This window comes from Pygocentrus nattereri, chromosome 2, assembly GCF_015220715.1.
Source record: "Pygocentrus nattereri isolate fPygNat1 chromosome 2, fPygNat1.pri, whole genome shotgun sequence".
Classification (NCBI taxonomy): Eukaryota; Metazoa; Chordata; class Actinopteri; order Characiformes; family Serrasalmidae; genus Pygocentrus; species Pygocentrus nattereri.
In genome coordinates this window covers 33637427-33661739 of record NC_051212.1, presented here as the reverse complement: position 1 = coordinate 33661739, position 24313 = coordinate 33637427, and the positions used below count along the sequence as shown (strand labels likewise).

Here is a 24313-nt window from a genome sequence, read left to right as displayed (position 1 = left end):
TTGTAGGTTGACTCTCTCTGCTGTTTCAGTCTTCCTGGCCTGGACTGCTTGTTGACTGCATTGAGATAAGCTGAGGATTTGTAGAGGTCTGTGTTTATCCTTTATGAAGTCTCATTCTCTTCTTTCTGATCATATATTTCACTTGTTCTGTGGATTCACATGCCCTGCTCACCTCCACATGTATGTTTTCAAAACGACTGTTGAATGTCCAGATAACGACTCTGAATGCTCAGCATTCTCCTCCAGATGGGTGGACTCAGAGGTCATGGTGACATATGGCTCCGTTCAGAGCAGCTCATAAAGCTTTCACCTCCAAATCAATGCTTCTTGCTCTTGTTGTACTTTTTCTAACTTTCTATGTACTGTTTATTTACCCAGCATGTACAATGTAAAAAATGTTTTGTTGTTCAGCTTAAAAATGTACTTCACATGGTAAGAAACAGTTTAACTCCTAATTGCAGACCTATAACAATACCAAGGCATGTTATACAGTATCTACATAGATTACAAAATGTTTGGTTAAAGAAGTATATATATATATATATATATATATATATATATATATATATATATATATATATATATATATATATTTCAGATGAACAAACACAATAACTTCCAACAATCCAAATAAAACACTTCAAATTAACTTCTGCTTCTAACCCATCACTAGGAAAGGCCCTTCAAATCCACAATATTATATCTATCCATGTGTACTATACAGTAATATTATAATACTGTAATTCTCCATTACATCTAGACCACGATGCATTCTTCAGAATCTCCAAAGAAGTGGTTATTTACTATGGGTAACTATGGAAATGTGTTTTTCACATTGTATGAGATTCTTAAAACTTAAGAACTTAAAAATGTTCTTCACACTGTTACGGTTTCGCCTCTGTTTCTTGCCCTGAGTTGTTGCCATGTGCTCGTGTTTCTTTTTGGTTCTTCTGCTCTGCCTTTTCCCCACCTTCCCCATTCGTATCTTCACCTGTCTGTAGTCTGGCTCCTCCCTCTCCCAGGTGTTCCCCATTTGTTGTAACCTTTATCTAGCCCTTTGTTTTAGTCTGTGGTGGTCTGGTCTACTTGTCACTCGTCACGCTGTTTTATGTAGTTGTTTTTTCCTTGCCTTTCCCTGCATTTTGTTTGTGCTTTGTGCTTCTTTGTTTAAGCCCTGTAGTTTGTTACTTTGCTAGTTTGTTTTTGTCATTAAAGTCCAGCCTCCCTGCGCATACCATACATGACACACACACACATCTCATTTACAAAAAAGATTGTCAAAAGAAGCAAAGCGGAACCAAAAGTGGTTCTTCTATGTCATCACTCCAAAGAACCCTTGTCATCTTTATTTTTAAAGATGATATGATAATTAGTTAATATAACCTTTGGTGTAATATCATAAGACCATAATTGTCCTTAGCATTTAGCACACAATATCATAATACCAACATTGTACTAAGTGGATCATTTCAATGTGACTAAAATGTATTACAGCTGATGAGCACTTTTCAATCTAATCACTTCAATACATCTGTTTTCAGTGTGAAAGATCGTCAGAAAAATAACACCATATGCAGTAATTCTCTAGTTGTCCATTTGGGATTTAAGGCTTTGGTGGGCTTCTGTAAGCTCCAGTGACCAGTGGGGCTTTGAGACCCAGTAAACCCCCCGAGGGAGGAATTGATTTTCTCCTCCCTCCCTCACCTCCTTTTTTTCTCCCCTTCCAACTAAACAGAAAGCCTGTTGTGTTCCACCAAAAAAAAAAAACCTTGGAGCTGGTGGGCCAATCAATGTAATTGTAAGTACACATGCCCAGAAGAGGAGTTAGACCTAGTAGCGCTGCAGTTACATATGAGTGTGCAGCATTTGCTGAGTATCTTGCTTCCTGTAACTCATCAGTCATAAATGGTTAATGCATGACTGACAGGTTTTAGTGATGCTGAGGGCTGTGTATTTAAGCTTTAAGCGCTCTGGCTCTGCTATATTAAATGACTCCCTGTCTTGGCACGTGACGCATGTCAAAGACAGCCCACTTTCTCCAATTAACTCCCCATTGGTTTTGCCGGCCTAGCCTGAACAGAAAAAACCCTCTGTTAGTATTAGACGTGCCACGTATAGTACTGCATTGCACTTTCTGGACCGTGGCTAGTCAGAGCGCACTAAGTAAGCTCAGTAATCACTGGGCCTTAGCCATACACCTCTGACATCAGATGAATGAATACCACTATAGCTACACACTACCCCTCTTTCACCATACATAATGTTGTTTAAAAGACCCTTTACTTCTCCCTCAGCTCTCATTGGACGCTGGATTATAAATGCTATGACTTGGTTTCAAAAACACTTGGTTTAAATATGAAGACTACACTCATGCAGGAATATATGACATACGATTTCAGAATGTATTATGGAGATTATTATATTTGAACTCAAATAAAAAACGAAGAGAGAGATTTTTGATAATAGCCCTGATAAGTTCCTCACCCAAAGCATTTTGGTACAGAAGTGTGGAAAATCGTAAATCTTTATTTGTGGCCAACTTTTTGCTGAGCCAGAACTGTTACTAGAGTCTATTCAACCTTTCAAAAATAATAAAAGCTCTCAATTCAAGACCTGAACTTTTCTATAGCTGTCCTTCAAAAATCTAATCTTCCAAGCTTTAGCTTCTTTTTGCATCCTGATCAAGTGGCCCTGCTATACAGCTAAAAGGAACCAGCTGAGAAATATTATTCCAGCTCCTTTATAAAGAGATGGAAATGCACAGATGTGGCACAGAGGAGGAAAAATCCCCTTAACACCCCTCGCTCTGTAACCCAGAACACAACAGATGTGTTTGTAAAAACCATTAGCATTTTATGGCGTCGTCACTCGATTCCTCTCAGGAATAATATAAAACCTTTCAGAATGGAAACGTGTAAAAGAGCAGACTGGGCTGTGTGCCAGCTTTGGTCCGATAAGGTCCAAAGTTGGTACACACAGAATGGGGTGGGCAATATAAGGATAAGCTAATGTGATCACCATAAATTACATCACAGTTTCTGTCTGCTTAAATCACAACAACATTGATTAACGTTACACTGCACCAAAAAGACACTTAACAAGGGCTTCCTGGTGGCCTCGCTGTCTAAGATTTTACCCCACTGTTGCAGCCAGTCCACGAGAACCAGACAGGTCGTTTGATTGGATGTTGGATAAACAGTTGATGTACTAATAGTTTTTGGTTACTGGTGCACTGTGTCATCCCAACTTTTTAAACCTCAAAAAGAAATAGAAAAGTAATATCTTGAAATGTATTATATATTGTTAAAATGCAGTATTATGATATTTTTTTGCCCTATTGCCTACCCCAGCATACAACTCGTGTTATTTAACCCAGTTAGACATGGTATTATGTGTGCCTGATACATTACTGTAAGATACTTCTTTTGATAAATCTTTTGAGGTTTAACTTCTTTGCATGTAGTTCAAAAGGGGTAAAGATGTCATACTTACAAGCACAGCTTTAAAGGACAAAACTCAAGTCCTGCAGATTTTCAATTATAGAAGCTAACTGTAAAAGGTGTAATTTATAGAACCTTTATAGTGGCTCCATTATGGCTAGTTGGAGGACGTATAGGCTGCAGGGAAGTGCTCCACAAGCTATAAAATGAGTATGTGTGAGTTACAGAGGCTGCAGCCAGATGCTGGGTGGCTCGCCTTTTACGAAAATCCAGCTGTCCGGCTGTGATGGGCAAGAAGAAGGTCGAGCCAAAGAGCAGGCCGGTGACGTGGAACACTTTGGGCTGCAGATGAACGGGGTTGTGTTTCAGTGGGAAGCATACACAAGACCATGGGTAAACATTCTGCTGTAAGTGTGATGCAATGACTACTGAGTGGTAAACTCCAGCTGCTCTCAGCAACAGGCAAAGAGCCAAACTGACTGAGTATACATTCAGCACAGCATAGAAGGCCTCACAGCTTAGTGGATTTTTGTGGAATTCCTCTAATTGTGGATTTTCTTTTAGACACACAGACGTTAGTAGAGTGCCAACGATTATCAGTTTACTCTTACCTTTCAGAGAGAGAGACTGAAAGAGAGTGAGAGAGACAGAGAGAAACTGAGAAACTGTGTAAGAGAGAAAGACTGAAAGACTGAAAGAGAGAAACAGAGAGAGGGAGAGATATGGTGACCATTCATCCTCCATTTCCATGACAAATCCTCTTTTTGGGCCTAAATCACGTCCGGCTCGAGTTTCTAAGTTGCCTAAAATGACTGATCTCCAGTCACTTTCCAAAATACCTGTGAGTATTTGGGGGTCCCGTGTTGGCTGGCTACTCCAGCGTTGACTGGCTGCAACTCACTCGCCGTAGCAGTACTGATTTGGTTTAACGATTCTTTTGGAAATGCTCTTTTCCAGTTGACCTCACATTAACTCAGATCTAACACACCCCCTCTTTTTCTTCAGTTTGAGAAATGAGTAACAGTTCACGTTTTCCACCAAGCTCTTGGGAAATTGGGCAATATTTCACATTTACAAATATACTGTAGAGTATTGTAAAGCTTTTCAGACATTTGCTGGGCATAGTTACAGCTGCTATGAGGGACCAATGTGCTAAGATGCTACCCTGAGGCAGAGCAGTGCTCTATTTAAGAATATCAAAGACAAAAACTTGTTGTTTTGTGGGTGAAGCAGCTAAACAATGAGCTTTCCCTGAATTTGTATTTGAGCATCTAATTTTTCCTAATGGACAACATAAATTTATAACAAATTCAAGAGGTCGAAAAGGTTAATTAGGGAATGTTGGACCCCCCAAGATCACATGTATTTCGCATCTTGTCTGTAGTGTTCTCTTTTTTGAAAACCAAAACATGGTCACCCTAGAGAGAGAGAGAGAGAGAGAGAGAGAGAGAGAGAGAGAGAGAGAGAGAGAGAGAGAGAGAGAGAGAGAGAGAGAGAGAGAGAGAGAGAGAGAGAGAGAGAGAGAGAGAGAGAGAGAGAGACTAAAAGAGAGAGAGGGAGAGAGAGAGAGAGAGAGAGAGAGAGAGAGAGAGAGAGAGACTAAAAGAGAGAGAGGGAGAGAGAGAGAGAGAGAGAGAGAGAGAGAGAGAGAGAGAGAGAGAGAGAGACTAAAAGAGAGAGAGGGAGAGAGAGAGAGACAGACACTGAGAGAATGAGAGAGAATGATAGAGAGAAACTGGGGAAGAGAATGAGAGAGAGACTGCACAAGAAAGAGACTGACAGAGTGAAGGAGAGGAAGAAAGACAGAGAGAAGCTAAAAGTGAAAACGAGAAAAAATTAATATGTGTGTGTGTGTGTGTGTGTGTGTGTGTGTGTGTGTGTGTGAGAGGAGAGAGAGAGAGAGAGAGAGAGAGAGAGAGAAAGAGAGACAGTCACAGAGTGGGTGAGAAAGAGAGAGAAAAATAACGAGTGAGTAAGAGAGAGAGAGAGATAAAGAGAGGTGTGTATGCCGATGCACAGTCAGGACAGCTGACCACTGTGGTTCCTTTGTGTAACCACCAACGGTACCTCAGAGGAAGTTAACGGTCATGTCTAATTAAAGTACCCGTTTTATTTTCCGTCTTCTTTATGCTGCTCATTGACAAGCAACGGACATGTTATTCTGGTAGAGGCTTTACAGGTAAGACAAACAAAGTAAGTGGACTACTTGGTTGGAAACTATTTGGTAGAAAACACCTAGAGAGGTGACTTATTCAATTACATCTAAACACCTTCAGTGTAGTCAACTGAACAAGAAAGCTTATAGATAATGTTTATGACACATTAATTACAACAATTTGATCATTCTTATTCCAAAGTCTTGTAAACAGTATGTAAATCCTACATAAACTGGTAGAAGAGTGCAATAAGTTTCAGGACAACTTATTTATTTTGAAATTATTTGTGGAAACACCAACAGAACCACAGAAAATACAAAGGCACCAATGTACCCTGTCATGAGTGAGCAAAAAAACCAAAGGAAGAGAAATAACAAAGTACAACAGTCTCCCCCTGAAACATTTGCCTTTATACATGTAGTGACCCCGGTGACCCAGGGGTCCGAATGGAATGTGAGGTGGAATGCAGCCAAGTTTTTTTTTTTTTTCTGGGCCAAACTTTTTACAGTATATGGAGCCCTCAGTGTGACATGAGATTACTTTTTTTAATAAGGCATGGCCAAAAACTAATATATTGAGCCCATGAGTTACTTTACTGAGGCCACAAATGAATCTACTGAGGGCACAAATGAATAAATCAAGGCCACAAGTTACTATATTGAGGCCACAAATCAATATATTTAGGCAACAAATAAATCAATTGAGGCCAAGAGAGACAATTCATGACTCCACTATATCAATGTGTGGCCTCAATATAGAAATTTGTGGCCAGGCCTTATTTAAAAATAAACACCATGACACCTTACAGCCTCTGCAATAATGCTGCCATCAGTCCCTGTATTCCCTTAGCCCAGTGATGTCTTTGGTCAGATGTTTGTTTGCTAACAGCTGAGAAAAAAGAAATAATTTACAACATAACCAGTTACACCAAAACAGCTGCTTTCAGCAACAAAGTCATCATATTCTTTAAGCTTGGAAGGTCTCTGTTTTTAATGAGTCGAGAGTCACAGGCGAATTAAGAAAAGATAGATAAATACATAAATACATAAATAGATAATAACAACAACAACAATAATAATATTTTATATTTTTTATAAAATTTTATTTTATATTTTATTATTTTATAATAATAAACACCTTACCACTTACCATTAGTAACTAACATATATTTTTAAGAGAAAATAATACATTTTATTTAAAAAAATATATATAGGATACATTTTAAAAAAAGCCAGCGCTACGTCGGGCGCAGTGACGCAATTACGTCTTGTTTTGATGGTACGCATGCGCGGAACTTCAAACGCGGTCTGAATTCAAACTGAGCGGCGGGTAAAGCGGAGAGAGACACGAGGACGATGGCCAAGACACTGCAGGGAATTACGCTTAAGGGCAGCGCTGAGCTGGTTGCGGAGTTCTTCTGTAAGTCCAAGCCTTATTTTATCCGTTAATTCTAGAGAAGGCGGTAGAGCGTTTCGCCGTACTTCGGGTTGTAAACGGTTTCCAGCTCTTCTGTTTACAGCTCGGTTCGTTAGCGTAGCCTCGGCGCTAACGCAGAACCTGTTGGCGTCAGCTCAGATTAGCTTCACTTAGCTAGCGTTAGGTTAGTAATTAAAACCAGGAGCCGTGCTGGTAAATCGGGGCTATAAGAAAACGTTCAAACCCGCTGAGTAGCACGAACGGAGCCGCTGGTGTCCACGTTAGCAGCTAGCTAACCTAGCTAAATGAACTAACATCGGCTAGTGTCTGTGTCCTCGGTGCGGTGGCTCCTGTAATGAAACGGCTTGGCGTCCGCCATAAACGCCACTCTGATTAGCTTTAACATGTGTCTTGTGTAAGTGTGAAAGCTGACTGTTAGTGGTAGTAATTTATATCCATTGTCTGCCCGTTATAAAATAAAGCTGACCTCCGTTGCTTTTGCAGAAACATGTTTTTGTGAACAGGTCGTGCTCGTCGTCAGTGCCTGTACAACATCGATCAATTGCACGTGTCATGTTTCGAGTAACGTTATCAGCAAATATAACATGCAGTAATATAGTTGGACAGCTTTGTTTCTGAGCAAAGGGTATTTCTTCAGTTAATGCCATTTGTTTCATATGTGTAAGTGTGGGCGATGTGGAGAAAATCTAACATATCGTTGTAATTAATGCGCCAAACTCCTAGAGCCGTAACATTTAAAACCATCTTCTTGTTTCTACACTTATTGTCTATTTTATCAACTCCATGTACCTTATAGGTGCACTTTGTAGTCCTACATTTGCAGACTGTAGTTCATCTTTCTCTGCATGCTTTGTTAGCGCCCTTATACCCTACGAGGTGGACCAACAAGGTAGGTGTGTCTAACACAGTGGACAGTGTTTAAAAACTCTGTGTGTCTGATCCACTTGTTCCAGTGCAACACACATTAACATGCCACCACCACGTCAGTCACTGCGGTGGACAATGTGTATATAAACAAGGAGGTGGTTTAATGTTCTGGCTGCTCAGTGTTTCTAACACAGTATTTTGTTTTCTGAGTTTGCACCAGGGAAACTGTATGACATTGGTACTTATGTACAGGCTTTATGACACAGGCAGTGTTGAAGTATGATACAACGTACCTTAAAAATGTTTCATGAAACAGTTCATCACAATAGCAATAATATTGGCCACTCATAACTGTCTGTCATTTTACAGCATTTGGGATAAACAGTATCTTGTACCAGCGAGGGATTTATCCTGCGGAGACGTTTACCAGAGTCACTCAGTATGATATGAGTCTTCAGCTCACCACAGACCCCAAACTGAAGAACTACCTCACCAATGTTGTGACACAACTCAAAGGTAGGCCTGTGACACAAATCTATAATAGTAAGAGAAGTCAGAAATGTAAAATCCCTTTTATATAGATCTCAGCCCGAGGGGCTTCCATCATTTAGGCCTTAGGTAGAGTAATCAAGTGGTAGTTTGAGTCTTTTAGTAATTTATTTAATGTTCTGGTTGTGTATTTGGTAGGACAGTCCTGAATAATTGAAATACTTAAATATCTACATAATAAATTAATACTTGTGTTTCTTATAAATTTCATATCTTAGACACTAAAGTACATTATTTAAATCTGTATCTCAGCAGCGAGTACGTGTTTACATGTAAAAACAACATATATCTTTACACTTTATGTGAGTAAAGGGTAAGAAGAGTTTCTACTTAAGTAGCTAATATAAACTTGTTTGAAGAACAGAAAAAATCTGCAATCAAACTTTGAACGCCTCTAGCCATAACATGGGTTTAGTAAATTCCGTCACCACTTGATTTGTCTTAATGAAGCATTGATTAGCTAGTTGAACCAGGTGTTGAATGATGACTATAAATAACACTAAGACTACCACGAGGACAGGTTTGGAGAGGGTTAAATAAACACATTGACATGTAAAGGCTCAACTTACTGTATTAAAACTATTTATTCTAATATTGCTGCTCAAATAAACAGCTTTTTAAATGAAAATTTCCCAAGGAACCTTTGCACAGTACTATATCGCTGTAGTCGGGGCGGAAAAAACCTTGTATCTCCAAAGTGGTAACTTTACAGGAGAAGGAAAAACATACTTTACTTTTAATGTAAGTCAGTGGAACCAAACGTTTCCCTGTAATTCTGGGGCACTTCTTTTGCTCCATTCATCGTAAATTTACATACAATGTAAAGGCCAGTAGGCATTTTCAAATTATGCCAAAAACTAAAAAACTTCAAATACGCAGATACAAGGTTTTGTTCTGACAGCAGCGATATGTTAAAAATGGACAGACATTAGTTGGCTTAGTTGAGTGTGTTATAAATTCATGCCAGGCGTCCGTGTCGCCTTAACCGGGGAGTGCTACAAACTGCACTGCTTTCCACGTGGCCACTGAGGCCAAGATGCATGAGAAACCACATGTAGAAACACCTTAAATAATGAGATGATTAAATTTCTCAGAGTTTGCAGCAGTTAGAGCTTAGTATACCATCATCCTGAATATGTCAGTACAGTGAGTGATCTTTATCTAGGAGCCTTTACTCCGCTCCCTCAGGTACCTGCTTCAGGAACAAATATTAGCTTTTTTTTCCTAGTTGTGTTTTGATGTATGTAAGATGTACGTTTACCACAGCCAGTAAGGACGGATACACTCATTAAAACAGAAGCTTATCTGTTCTGTGCATTTGACACTTTAAATGTTGTTGTTTTAGAGAGTGAGTATTTAAAGCCTGTAAAATACTGTTCTGGCCAGTCTTTTTTTTTTTTTTTAATATATGTCGTTTAAAATGTTTTTTTCCCCCACAAAATTCTACGTTTTGTATGGTTAAAAATGAGCTGTTAATAACCTTTTGCCTTTTTTCCCCCTCAGAGTGGCTGTTTGATTGCACAGTGCAGAAGCTGGTGGTGGTGATCACATGCCTTGAGACAAATGAGGTCCTGGAGCGATGGCAGTTTGACATAGAGTGTGACAAGACGGCCAAGGAGAGCAGGTATTCTCATACTTGAAAAGAATGTATGTATGTAACTCATATCAACTAATAAAACAAACTGGAAAGTGAAGTTGGATTTAAACGGGAAGATGGGTAATAGGGATATGGATACCGTTGAATGGATATCTGGTTAACCACAGGGAAGAGAAATTTTGAACTTTGGCCAAAAATGATGATGGGCTGTATGCTTACTTTTTTAGCGAACTACACGGGTGTTGCACAAACATAGCAGCAGGCAGAGCAATACACTTAAACATGTTTTAGTATTCAAAATCAGCCTAAGGAATTTGGAAGGTTTTCTTTTTGGATAAGTATTGGAAGTTGCCTCTTGAGATGTGCTGACCAAGCTAACCGGTGCCACACTGGGTTCAGATGAAGACTCATCTTGTTTTCACCTCAGTTAACATGTGCATGTTTGTAAAAAACCAAGCAAAGAAACAAATAAAATCTTTTTCATTGCTTCTGTAACATCAGATAGTAAGCCTAGTCAATGATACAGCTGTGCCAAAACCAACTATGCTATCTCTGCCTTCTCAGTCACTTTCTTGACAATGCACGCAGTAGAGTTGCTAAGTATAACCTGCAGGTGAATGCGAGCAAAGCCGTCATATCTCACTGAATTTTTAGCCTTTTTTCCTGTCTTTCAGTTCTAGAATGTAACAGATACCTGAATAGTGATTTCAGTACTGGCACCTTGAACCATTAACAGAGTGCTCAAGTACTCCTGTTCATGCCTAGTGGGTAAATGAGTTTGCAGGGTTATTTATTTTTAGCTTCTAGCTAGATTCCTGTATCTGCATATGAAGCGTTGTAATTCATTTGTTCCTATGAAGTATGCTGTTTTTTCATGTTACAGCGCTCCCAGGGAAAAGTCTATGAAAGCCATCCAGGAAGAAATCCGTTCTGTTATCAGACAAATCACAGCCACTGTCACCTTCTTGCCTTTACTGGAAACAGCATGTAAGTACACTACATTCTATGAAAAAAGTCATATCTAATTGAGTATCCATGCTCCTAAAAATTGTACCATGCTGTTGAGTTGTTAGATTGTAGTTACTTGAAAAGGGCTCTGTTGATAATCGCTGTGGTTATCAGTGGTCCGTGAGTAAACAGATCACGAGGGTTGCACGATCAAATTGATGGACTTGCTGATGTGTGTTGCCATTTTATGAAGTATCTTATTTAGGCAAGCCAAGAACAGGTATGCTGAGTTTTAGCGCTGGGAAGCCTTGGCAAGAATGTTGGCTATTAAATAAATGTGATCTTGTTTTGAGATGCATGTTTAACAACTTGATGTTTTGGAGCATAGTAAGCTGGTAATCCAGCTGCTGGTAGTTTAGATGCTAATTGGTGATGTAACCAGCAATCCCTGCCATCTTGATTTGCTTGAGTGTGTTTACTTATCTGGGGGATTCTCAAACAACTATTTCTAACATTTCAAACAAATATTTAATGACTCCAGACTGAATCACTGATTTGTAATATGGCCTTTGAGGATGCTTAATATTTTGGATTGTCCAGCTATGGATTTGACACACATTACAATGTAGTGGAGTTTACAGTGGAAACTAGGAGTTTACTGTAATGCATCTTACTCATTTTCTCCGGATATGGGCAAAATTATGTATTAAAAATTGAAATGTATTTGATAAACAAGGGATAAATTCTATATGTAAATAAATGCATGCTTAATTAAAGGCTGCTAGGGCCCTTTGTTAAAAAGACCTAGATAGGAATTATTTAAACTGTCATGTATTTGCATTAAGCTCAGAACATGGCTAAATGAGGGCTGATATGAGTCGTCCAGACTAGACTGAAATCCTGTCACTCTTTTGGGGGCACTAAGAACGCACTTGTTTGTGGTGGAACAGGCCAAAGTGATATGAGACTGACATAAATTCTTCCTTGAATTTAATGCTGCATTTACATTTTCACCTTAGGAATTTTGCATTTCAGTTGATTTTTGTTAAATAATTGCAAAATGCATTTTTTCCAAGTCATTTTTGATCAGACAGTCTTATTCCTTTGATGGCAACAACATATAGAGCTTTTTTATTCTTACTAAATACATGCGTTTAACCCCCTTCTTTCACTTGGCACAGGTGCGTTTGACCTCCTGATCTACACAGACAAGGATCTGGAGGTTCCTGAGCAGTGGGAGGAATCTGGGCCTCAACTTATTGACCAATCCGAAGAGGTGCGGCTTCGGTCTTTCACCACATCTATCCACAAAGTCAACAGTATGGTGGCCTACAAAAGGACAAACTCCATGTAACCATGTTTCTGTCTCACTTTGTCCGTGTCTGTATATAGTTTTGAACTCTCTTTGTTCTCAGGCAAATCCCTCGTTTGCAGAAGTTTTTTTTATCTCTGTATCCCTGAAAATGGAAAATAAAAGTCCTCCTTTGATATGGGAAAAACCTGTGCACTTGCTTAATGTTGCATTTATCATTCAGGCTCTATGCACTGACTGCAGATGGTCAGTAGGTGGCGACAACATAATGGTACAAAAACAAATGTGATGTCAGCGCATGAACAAATTCTCAAATGAACACGTTTAAGATTTTAAATAAAATACACTCCGCTAATAACTGTATTTGGTTAAGTTTATTTTAGCTGAACATATTTTCATTTGATTTACATTTGCATAAGAGTAAAGGTTCTGAAATAGAAACATGAGAGAAGCAGTTCAGCAGAGGTTAATGTAAGCTTCACCTTGGTCAGACTGACATTGCATCATGTTTTGTTGCTTGGTGGTGATGGTGTGATGTCCCTGTGTGCTTCCATTGATAGTTGGCATGTTCCTCTTTGAACTGGCCTTTCTATAAATATCAAAGACTGGCCTCCCTTGTTGATGGCCCAGCTGAAAGGGGAACTCGAGAGAGACACCTGCTGGGCTGCTCAGCATGAGGAGAGGAAACTAATGAAACTGAATCATGCTGGTACAGTGAAGCATAGATCTGGATTAGTGGGCTTTTCAAGAATTAGGCTTCATAGAAAATGGAGAACACCCTTTTTAATTTAGTGTTGGAAAGCGTCTCTGGGGAAGCAAAAGGTATTAAACTATTGCTGGGGTGCTACCCTAAAGGTACATCTTCAGCACCCTTAGAGAATGAAATTCTGTCATATTCCACAGCAATTATATTTTGTAAGCTATACTGACTACATACACCCTGTCTCGACTCTGCTGACTTTCTCCTTACCCCTGCGAATGGTGAATATAGCGTATCTTTAATACTCATTTACCATACATAATTAAGGCCTTGAACAAAAATCTACCTGTGTATTACTTTCTTCTGAGTATAAACCAGCTCAAGTGCTATGAAATCACATGAAAGGATTTTAAATATGGGCTGTTTTCCTGTTTGTAAAACCTCCCTTCCAATGAAGTTGGGACGTTGTGTAAAACAAATAAAAACAGAATACGATGATTTGCAAATCCTTTTCAACCTATATTCAACTGAATATGCTACAAAGACAAGATATTTAATATTCAAACGGATAAACTTTATTGTTTTTTGCAAATATTCACTCATTTTGAATTTGATGCCTGCAACACGTTCCAAAGAAGTTGGGACAGGGGCATGTTTACCACTGTGTTACATCACCTTTCCTTTTAACAGCACTCAATAAGCGTTTGGGAACTGAGGACACTAATTGTTGAAGCTTTGAAGGTGGAAAGGATGGCATCTTTGCTTGGATGGCAGCATATGTTGCTCCAAAACCTGTATGTACCTTTCAGCATTAATGATGCCTTCACAGATGTGCAAGTTACCCATGCCATGGGCACTAACACACCCCCACACCATCAGAGATGCTGGCTTTTGAACTTTGCACTGATAACAATCCGGACAGTCCTTTTCCTCTTTGGCCCGGAGGACATGACGTCCATGATTTCCAAAAACAATTTGAAATGTGGACTCGTCAGACCACAGGACACTTTTCCACTTTGCGTCAGTCCATCTCAGATGAGCTCGGGCCCAGAGAAGCCGGCGGTGTTTCTGGGTGTTGTTGATATATGGCTTTCGCTTTGCATGGCAGAGTTTTAACTTGCACTTGTAGATGAAGCGACAAACTGTGTTCACTGACAACGGTTTTCTGAAGTGTTCCTGAGCCCATGTGGTAAAATCCATTACAGAATGATGTCGGTTTTTAACGCAGTGCTGCCTGAGGGATCGAAGGTCACGGGCATTCAATGTTGGTTTTCTGCCTTGCCGCTTACTTGCAGAGATTTCTCCAGATTCTCTGAATCTTTTGATGATATTATGGACTGTAGATGATGAAATCCCTAAATTCCTTGCAATTGCACATTGAGAAACGTTCCTACACTGTTGGACTATTTTCTTACACAGTTGTTCACAAAGTGGTGAACCTCACCCCATCCTTGCTTGTGAACGACTGAGCCTTTCAGGGATGCTCCCTTTATACCCAATCATGACACTCACCTGTTTCCAATTAACCTGTTCACCTGTGGAATGTTCCAAACAGGTGTTTTTTGAGCATTCCTCAACTTTCCCAGTCTTTTGTTGCTCCTGTCCCAACTTCTTTGGAACGTGTTGCAGGCATCAAATTCAAAATGAGTGAATATTTGCAAAAAATAAAGTTTATCCATTTGAACATTAAATATCTTGTCTTTGTAGTGAGTTCAATTGAATATTGGTTGAAAAGGATTTGCAAATCATGGTATTCTGTTTTTATTTATGTTTTACACAACGTCCCAACTTCATTGGAATTGGGGTTGTATTAAAAGCATTTTTTTCATCTTGAACACTTGAATCTTTCATCTTGAAACTTATTAGAGGTTCTTCTTTAAGGTTCTAGCTTTACAACAGAAATCATCGCTTATGCTGAAGATCCATGTATTAATGACTTTGAGACAGTCACATATCTGTTCCTCTTCCTGGATGTACACAGTCAAAATTCTTGTATCATCATACAGAAAATAACATTTTAGTTTCATGTGTTAATGTGTTAACCTAAAGATGATGGAATCATGAAATGTTACAGAAAATTGAATTTTGTAGGATGGAAAAGTACTTTTGTCCTAAACTAAAATAAACTTAATAAAGAGAATACTCATAATTATCAGTGGAGCATTTCTATAAATATAAAATACAAAAATATAAAAAATATAAATATAAAAACTGGAGAAATCATGCTTATGATTTATGACTATGACAGTTATGATTAAATGTTTTGGCCTTGACAGGTGCAGACTATTTTGCATATCACCACTATATCAAAATCATCCATCCATCCATTTTCTAAGCCGCTTCTCCCTCAGTATATCAAAAGCATTATCTCCATTATTTTTTTTCTACATGACTTGTGTACAGCAGCTGCTTTTCACATTGTGTAAACAGTAAATGATGTTTTGAACAAAATTACTTGGAATAAATTTTCACTGCAGTAACTTCTATTGATTGTTGGATCTATTCTATTCTCTTGAATAGCTTTGCCTTCTGTAAAGTCATCACTTTGGAGATACATGGTTTTGTTAGGTCAGTAATGATTTATCACTAATAGATCTATAAAAATCAGTTAAAGGAAGGGGAGGACACACAAACTTGTGAATAATTAAATATATTTTTTCCTTCAACAGTTTTATGCAAGTTTTTCATGTAGACATAAGAAACTAAATTCCCACCACATAAAACAGGCTTGATATAAAGTTAATAAATATACAAAAGACATGTGAAAATAGTAATACAAGGTGAGAAAATGAATAAAACATTCTTCCGGATATCTGGAGTGGATGTGTTCCTTTGCAGTTGCGTATGTTAGCTTAGCTCTATGGTGCACTGAGTGAGAAATAAATTATGTTTGTGCATCTACCTCTGTTTCTTCAGTTCAGTGAGTGAGCTACAGACAACCCAAAGATGGGACTGAAACAATAAATAAAGCTCTGTGTCAATGCCCTCATATAGAGGCTATGCAGGGTCTGCAGTGACTCAAATCAAAGAGCCCAGTCTTTATTTTTCACTTGCTCGCTTTCATCAGGTCCCTCTGCAAGCACTGATTTGTATCACCTGGAAAGGTCAAAGCAAGTAATAGCTACCCCGCTTGTACGTACACAGTCCATCAGTAAGCAGTCACTGCACTGTACTGGTTTATCAATTCCTGAATGAGTCCCAATCCATTCCCCTAGATCATTTATTGATTATTTATGGATAGATTATTTACAGTGACTGGACAGGTGGAAATGACTGATTTCTTAGGCCGATAACACCAAGCATCACCAAACGTATGTGAGCCCTCACCTTGGTGACGAGCTTGTGTTAGTTAGTCAAACTTTGATTTGTGTATAGTGGAACATATTGCTTCAGTGCTGCCACCAAACCTAAACAGAACCAATATGATTCCACTGTGTCCCTAAGATAAAACCGTGTTCAGACCCAGACATCATGAAACTTAGCAGAAAATCTGACCAGTTGCTTAAACCTTGAGCATCTGTTGTGAAGGAAGGACCTTGGGGAAAAGGGAAGACTTTATCTTGTGATTGGTGGGACATGCTGAGTAGGTCAGCTGTAGGTTCAGAGTCCTCCATTCAGTAAGCCTGCCTCATCACCCTGCTCGGCTAATAGTTTCCAATTTTGCCTGTTCTTTCTACAGCCCTCCAGCAGGGGGGAGCAGGAATCTGACATACTGGCCAGTGTCTGAAACAGAAGGAAGGTGTAGATAGTACTTTGAGTAAGAAACTCATTGCAGTGTAAACATTTCACAGCATAAGAAGGAACACTAACAAGTTAACAGCAGTTTCACAGACCCTACTGCCTCAAACTTCTACATACGGCTCACAATAGGGGTGGACAACATGTCAATATTTTTGTCTTTCTGAGCATATCGTGGATCTCGTCATTACTTAAAGAACACAGACCAACTGCAGTTTTCATTAGAAAAGGAGCACTATTTAAATGAATGTAGCGCAGCACAGTGTGATGTTAATAATCACTCTGATTTCTGGTTTCGGGTTATGTTTTAAAATTGACACCATTAGCACATTTTGTCTTTGTCAAAATATCATGATGTGTATTGTGTATCATGAACATTTTTTAAGTACTATGATACACCACACTGCCCACCCCTAGCTCACAGCATTTTATTCTAGAGTGTCTATCTACTTTTATTAAGAACTACTTTTAACAAGCAAGAGGAAGCACGGTTAGTGGGCTAGTGTCATGCTAGGCTAAACTCCAAGAAACCAGCCGCGTTTTCCGCTGTGTACGCTGTGCTGTCTGTGCTTGTTTGTGGAATACCAGGATAAAGGTTGTGACAAACCAGAAGAATTTCAACCATTATACCGGATGAACTTGTATGTCACCCACTACTAATATAGACCCCTAAAGACCTTTAAAGGCTTATTAACAAGCTTTAGTGGCTTTTACCTCGTATAACTGTGTGCATATGGCATCGATGAAAGACACCTGCATGGTGGGAATCTTATCACGCTTCTCTCTATTCATCAGATCCTGAGAGAGAGAGAGAGAGAGAGAGAGAGAGGGAGAGATGGACGCACTTTTAAAAGGTGACAGTGACGTCTGTGGCTATTGTTGCCAGTGTAATGTAAAGGGCGCAGGAAGTAAACTTACGATAGGTTCAATGTTCAGTTCTCTCCTTTCTTTGTCCCCTTGCTCAAAGAATTCTGTGGCAACAAGCTCAGCTATCTGAGAAGACAAGCAGATTAAAGTGTTTCAAAAATGATGTACAAGGCTTAGGGCTCATGGGAAATCACCTTCATACTGATCTTCCTTCCCCTTTCTTCCTCTCAAAGCACTGACATTCCAGCCATCTATCAACGTGTTATTTCAGCGTCCAGAACTTTATGCCTCTTCGTCGTTTCTCTCCCTTCACTCCAAGTCACCCCTCCTGCTAATGCTATTCACCCTTGATAGCCCTGCACTCTCCTGCACTTTGGTGGATGGGCTTTCATCACCACACCATTAGAGTATTACTCATCTCTTTCTTTTTTGGCTTCTCAGTACAGGCAAAGGCTGCCTCGTCTGTATTGTTTTAGACAGTAAAAATACAGTAAGTATTCGGACACTTTTATTTATTATACTTTCAATGCATATATCCACTTCAAATTGACTTACTTAGTGTCTTTTGAACTTTAGTTTAAGAGTTTAAGAACAAAATTCAGAGACAACATTAAACACACATAAAAATATATATAGTTCTAGATATTATTAGTAAAAATAATTGTCATGCAAATTGCACTTAGTGTCATTATAAAGGACCACCATTGTTTGGGAAAATTTCACAGAACAAGTCAATCAACAATCAGAACAACAATCATGGTGAAGGAGAGGGAGCATCCTAAAGATCTAAGGGACAGCGTTATTAAACAACACTCAAATGGAAAAAGCTACAGAGCCATAACAAAGACCTTAAACGTCCTTGTTTATAGAACCGCAACTAATCGTTGCCAGAGAAGTATGCCAGGCAAGATTTTACAACGTGCTTTCATAATAGTGATAAGGAAGGTGAGAGAAGCCAGCGGTCACTTGCAAAGAGTTGCAGAATGATCTGAAAGCAGCAGGAACGACAGATACACAGAGAACAATAAGCAATGATCTCTGTTCCTGCTCCCACATTAAACTCCTTGGCAAAACAACCAGCACAGAGATGTGCGTCTAATATCTACACGTGTTTAGAACAAAGTACTCATCAGACAAAAAAGATTCTTTGGCAGTAATTTAGCTTGTTGCATTGGGATAAAGAAGGACTGCACATATAAGCCCAAAGAACACCAGTCACAGTGAAGTATGGTGGTGGGAGTGTCTTGACACAGGGCTGCTTCTCTGTAGACAGTATTAGAGCATTACACATCATGAATGGATGAAAAAGAATTTAATCTCATTAGCCAAGAAAATGAATCTAGGGAGACGATGGACGTTTCAACAAAACCACCCCAAATATAGAGGCTAAACTGGTTTCCGCAAAACAAACTGAAGGTGCTTGCATGGCCTAGCCAATCTCCTGACTTCAGTCCCACTGAAAATGTACAGAGGATTATGAAATTCAGCCCAACAGAGAATTGATGATGGTTTGTCAAAACTGAACTACAATGCTGCAAAATATTACTTCTTAGCTGTCTTGGGGCTGTTACTGCCAACAATGGCTTTACAACAAAGTATTAATATTATTCATTTGTGCTGTGTGAATTCTTTTTTCCCTGTCAGTTTCAATGTATTTCATTATAAATATATAAAGCACAACGTCAGAAGCCATTATATGTGTACATTTGAAGTAGATATATCCTCTGGCAGGATATTTAACAACACAATTAACAATATCAGAATGTTTGTTCCTCCTCAGTGCATAAGAAGGTCTGTCCAAATTACATGACTAGCTGGAAGCCAGCTTCCTGCAGATTATAAACACTGTTCAACATCTTACATTCATCTCTAACTCTCTGCAATTCAGGTTCACAAAGCCAATATAAAAGACACATCACCCTCATAATAAAAAATGCTTTCTGTACAAGCAGACAGCATGAAAGCTTTACTCCTGATAGACTTCTATATTTATCTTAGCTGTTACCCAAAAATGGGTTAGGCCAACAGTTCAATATTCCTTTCTGTTTTCTATGTGAATACAGCACTAAGCTTGGAGCAAGATGCAATGACTTCATCGCAATCAGACATGCTTTATTAAACTGCCATCTGGGCCATGTGTTGATCAGGCAGCTGTAATCAAGAGAAGAGGCCCCAAATTTAGCTCAAGTGAAGGCCTTGCGTAGAAGGGGGAGAGAAGATTAAGAAGTGCTAAAAGGTTTGTTTCTAGATAGAAATATGTTCCATGTTTTGTATTTCCAGCTTATTTTATAGATGTAGTGCATCGTAGTTCACTGTATCAATTCACAGAGTATAAATTCATTTGCATAAAGGTTCAATGGTCACAGAGCTTTGTGCCAAAAAGGGCTCCAGGTTAACTATAACTGGCTAACTTTGTTTGCTCATGTCTGTTAGCCTACATGTAGAGATGAAGTCACATACAAGGTTTAAGGGCCCATGTCATGGAGAACCGAGCTCACTTTTAAACAAATAGAAGTCTGTTTGATGTAGTATGTAAACACTGTTAAAACTTTCAAAACATTGTGTTCATCTCCAGTCTATACAGTCCATATGTAGAAAATAAGCTGCAAAATACTTTGAATACATAGTTGTAATGTCACAAAAATAGACATATTTAACCTACAGCAGTGTATCAAACCCAATCATGCTAGAGTTTATAAGGACTGTTTCAACCTGGACTGCTTTTATAATAAGGCACAGAAGAGAGAAGCCAATCAAAATAGAGGCAATTTACATAAATTTATCATTCTTTTATAATAAAGAAATGACAGCTTGTTTTATTATAAGTCAGGACCTTTTTAAAAAGGGTTCTATACAGCACCCAAAAGTATTCTTCTATTGTTACAAGTTTGACATCATAATAGATGAACCCTTTTGAGGGCTATATAAAAACATTCTCAAAAAGTTCTATATATAAATATCAACAGCACATTCTGCCTTAGTCAATGAAGAACAGTTTCATGATGCAAAAATACCCTTTAATCACGCAAAGGGTTCTTTGAGTGTTCATGGTTCTATATAGTACCATTTTCTTTACTAAAGAACCCTCAAATAACCATCTTTTTAAAGACTATACTGCATTTGTAGCCCTACACAAATTAAAGACCTATTTCTCTCCAATTCTAATCCAGGTGGATTTAGTCCCAAATTCTACTTTTATTAATGTGCACCTATCGGCATCAGCAGATATGCAGATGAAAAACATTACTGTGGTATTTGCCCCTAATTTCCATGTCAGTGCATCTTTTTCTAAAAGATAAAGAGAGGTTGGAAAAAAGGTAAAAAATCTATTATTTCTGTTCTTGCTACATATCACTCCACATCATGTGGAGCTCATGGTAAAAAAAAATTAAATATAAGACAACTGCAGGGTTTGGGCTTTTTAAGGTCAAGAAACTGAGCAGCCTTTACTGTGCGTGCATGTGTTTGTGAACCTAAATAAAGCTGGCAGGAGCACAGCTGTGCCGTCACCCACTTGTAATTAGGAAGCCTGCTTGCTAATTGCCAAAGAGAGAGCTCAAAAGCACAGAGGAGAAAGGTATGACATGAGGGAAAGATAAAAAAAGAAGTTATAATAAGTACAAAGTTCTTTTTTTTACAAGTTGGAATACAGACAATCACTTGAGTTAAATATTTCTACAGATTTTCTAAAGGGTTACATAACCCTTGACTTGAATGACCTTGCCTTGTTGACTCTTACCCTCTTTTGTACAGGCCAGGGCTTCGTAATAGCAGAGATATCGCATGCAGTCATCAGCATGGACCTGCAGTGGAGAAATGGAACCATAGAGTAATTAAGCTAAAACCACCTCTGTATTTTCAAAGTAAGGCGTTTAAGGACTGCTCTCAGAGCTGTACATAAAAACAACAGCCTGTCTCAATCCAACTCACCTCAGCAGGTCTCTATGGCAGTCACTCTCCCAGACAAACTGACTGTTCTTTGTTAGTTCAAAGAATTCTGCTCTTCTCCTGCAGTAATAGGGGAAAAAAAGTCAGTTATTTTCCTACAGCCTATTCATACCTTCTATTGCTTGATAACAATCTGAGAGAACAAACATCATAGTCACTGATTATAAGTATGACTTTTATAACTTTAAAAAGTATCAGAACATCTGATATTACTCCCGGAATGAATGTAACACAGTTCCAGGAGCATTACTTTCAGCTAAATAAAATGGGGAGAAAAATAGTAGATGAATAGTTTCTCTGGGTGTCTGTTGACCTCAATCATCTGGAAAGACAAGGAACTAAATTTCATGCTTACTTTACATGTTACCAAACTTTAGGGGTGAGTAAGTACATGGTGCACATAAAAATAGACCCAACAAGCCCTGGCTTGTCATGAATTGATGCTTTATAATTGCTGTGTGAGGTAAATTATAATGAATTTGATTTCTAAAAATACCCCTGACTCTTATTCTGTAGTTGACACCTAGTACTTACTTCATGTAGACGGCCAGGTCAGTGGCCAAGATAGCCTTCTCAATCATCTTCAGTGTAGTTTTGTATTCATCCAGAGATAGACCACTTAGTATTTGACTGCCCTAAGCAAACGGATTGGGGAAATATTACTTCTCATATTTATGATAAATAGTCTTTTTGTTATGTAGGGATGTACATAATGCATGCTTTCAATTTCCAAACCGAAACAAGCAAACTACTTTATTGCTTCAGTAGGTCTGTAATGGTAGCCTAACAGGACATATATTTCCTTCTAAAAGCACATAATATAGTTAAGAAGAGATTTGCAGTTTATGATGTTGTAGGAAAGGAAAGAAAGTACTCTAGTTAGAAGTAGATAGCAGGTATTAAATGTTGCTGTAGCACAAATATGTATATATGTAAATATAATACAAACCAATATAAGAGACACATCACCCTCATAATAAAAATGCTTTCTGTACAAGTAGACAGCATGAAAACTTTACTCCTGATAGACTTCTATAAAGAGGTCTCCTTATAGACTTCTATATTCTATATAAAAAAGTACATTATTTAAGATTTAATGTGCATATGTTTATTAGTATTTATTCTCTTTAGTCCGATTTCCCACAAGGGGACGTTGATAGCATGCAAGTATTTTTGTGTGTATTAATGAGAGTGAAAACCCACACTAGGAGGAGCATGTTACACATATATTGTTGCAGTCACAACTTTCAAAACATGTGCAAGGTAATGCTCAAAGTTATGTAATATGTGTATTTAATATGTGATAATATTGAATGATTATCTTTTTGTATTAATTTCTCCTAGCACACAGGATAATATTGCACTATACAGCCTACATTCTGCATGTGTGTGAACGTGTGCATGGATGCTTCTCAGGTTGACAGTATCAGGTGATTTTTTATTTGGATGCATGATTAAACTAACAGATTCTAAAATATTTCAGTACAACACTCATTTTGTTTCAATGGACCTACAATTGCATTTTTTCTGTTATCTGTCAGGTCGTAATGTGAAGGTTCTCCACTTGAATGCAGTGAATGGTATTTGCTGTGCCACTTTCTGATCATTACGACTGAATGAAGTAGTACTTACTGGACTGTTAAGGATCATGAGGCACTGGTCAAAGTGGTGATGCTCCATAATGGAGTGGCAGTAGAGCTGGGCCAGAGGATGGTCACTCCTGTCCACAGTTAGACATGTTTTATTCTTCTCTCTTTAGCATGTTAAACCTTTTACTCAAATGTACCAATCAAACAACTCTCAACAGATTTTTAAAATTCGTTTTTACTGTCTTCTTATTTGTCAAATTCCATACCAACAAAAATTATAACACAAACAAACCTCTTAATGAATGAGTTGTTGACACCTCTGTGGTCCAAATCATGACTCAATGTTGCAATCATCAGGGCTAAAATCTCCAAATCACTTAGGTTATTCTGTCGATAAGAACGTAAAACGATTACTTTTACTATCAATCAGTTGCCTGTAAGCTATTAATCAGCCTATTAGCCAGTTCTCTTTGAATATGTATATATATATATATATATATATATATATATATATATATATATATATATATATATATACAGTACTGTGTCTTAAGCACCCAAGACACATTTTCAAAATCTATTTATTTGTGTAGTATATGTTTATTGAATAAACAAAATTTATAGAATATTAATAATGATATTATATATATATATATATATATATATATATATATAATATTATATATATATATATATATATATATATATATATATATATATATGTTCATTTGAATTATGAATATGAATTTATTCTAACGTATATTGTGATAAACTCACTGCTGAGGTAAATTGTTTAAAAAGTTGCTTAGATGCCTAAAACTTTCACACAGTACTGTGTATGTACATATGTATACACACACACACACACACACACACACACACACACACACACACACACACACACACACACACACACACATATCTATCTATCTATATATCTATCAACACTTCAACAATTAGTGTCCTCAGTTCCCAAACGCTTATTGAGTGTTGTTAAAAGGAAAGGTGATGTAACTCAGTGGTAAACACGCCCCTGTCCCAACTTCTTTGGAACGTGTTACAGGCATCAAATTCAAAATGAGTGAATATTTGCAAAAAACTATAAAGTTTATCTGTTTGAACATTAAATATCTTGTCTTTGTAGTGAGTTCAATTGAATATTGGT

The 24313-nt window shown here is 38.1% G+C and overlaps 2 protein-coding genes across 5 annotated transcripts in view; one reads left to right on the top strand and one right to left on the bottom strand.

The window, feature by feature from the left end:
• Positions 1-6880: 6880 nt before the first annotated feature.
• Positions 6881-12499, top strand: mad2l1 (MAD2 mitotic arrest deficient-like 1 (yeast)). The gene is made up of 5 exons (XM_017712392.2): positions 6881-7015; positions 8270-8416; positions 9953-10073; positions 10930-11033; positions 12176-12499. The coding sequence occupies exons 1-5, from the start codon at positions 6952-6954 to the stop codon at positions 12346-12348; spliced, it is 609 nt and encodes a 202-aa protein (XP_017567881.1). The 5' UTR covers positions 6881-6951; the 3' UTR covers positions 12349-12499.
• Positions 12500-15640: 3141 nt separating this feature from the next.
• pde5ab (phosphodiesterase 5A, cGMP-specific, b) overlaps positions 15641-24313 on the bottom strand; it is a 64371-nt gene continuing 55698 nt past the window's right edge. For all 4 annotated transcript variants that reach the window (XM_017712480.2, XM_017712477.2, XM_037531274.1 and 1 more), the window contains 8 exons: positions 23441-23535; positions 23192-23279; positions 22094-22194; positions 21542-21619; positions 21351-21414; positions 17663-17737; positions 17459-17542; positions 15641-16729 (listed from right to left, as the gene is read on the bottom strand). In XM_017712480.2, the coding sequence (XP_017567969.1) occupies positions 16607-16729; positions 17459-17542; positions 17663-17737; positions 21351-21414; positions 21542-21619; positions 22094-22194; positions 23192-23279; positions 23441-23535 (708 nt within the window). In that variant the 3' untranslated portion in view covers positions 15641-16606. The remainder of the gene's footprint in view (positions 16730-17458; positions 17543-17662; positions 17738-21350; positions 21415-21541; positions 21620-22093; positions 22195-23191; positions 23280-23440; positions 23536-24313) is intronic.

Bases quoted from the DNA above. Each gene is read 5' to 3' on its own strand.
- mad2l1 (XM_017712392.2), top strand. From the start codon at position 6,952: ATGGCCAAGACACTGCAGGGAATTACGCTTAAGGGCAGCGCTGAGCTG. The intron at 8,417-9,952 runs GTAGGCCTGTGA...TTTCCCCCTCAG, and splicing joins TGTTGTGACACAACTCAAAG to AGTGGCTGTTTGATTGCACA. The intron at 10,074-10,929 runs GTATTCTCATAC...TTCATGTTACAG, and splicing joins AAGACGGCCAAGGAGAGCAG to CGCTCCCAGGGAAAAGTCTA.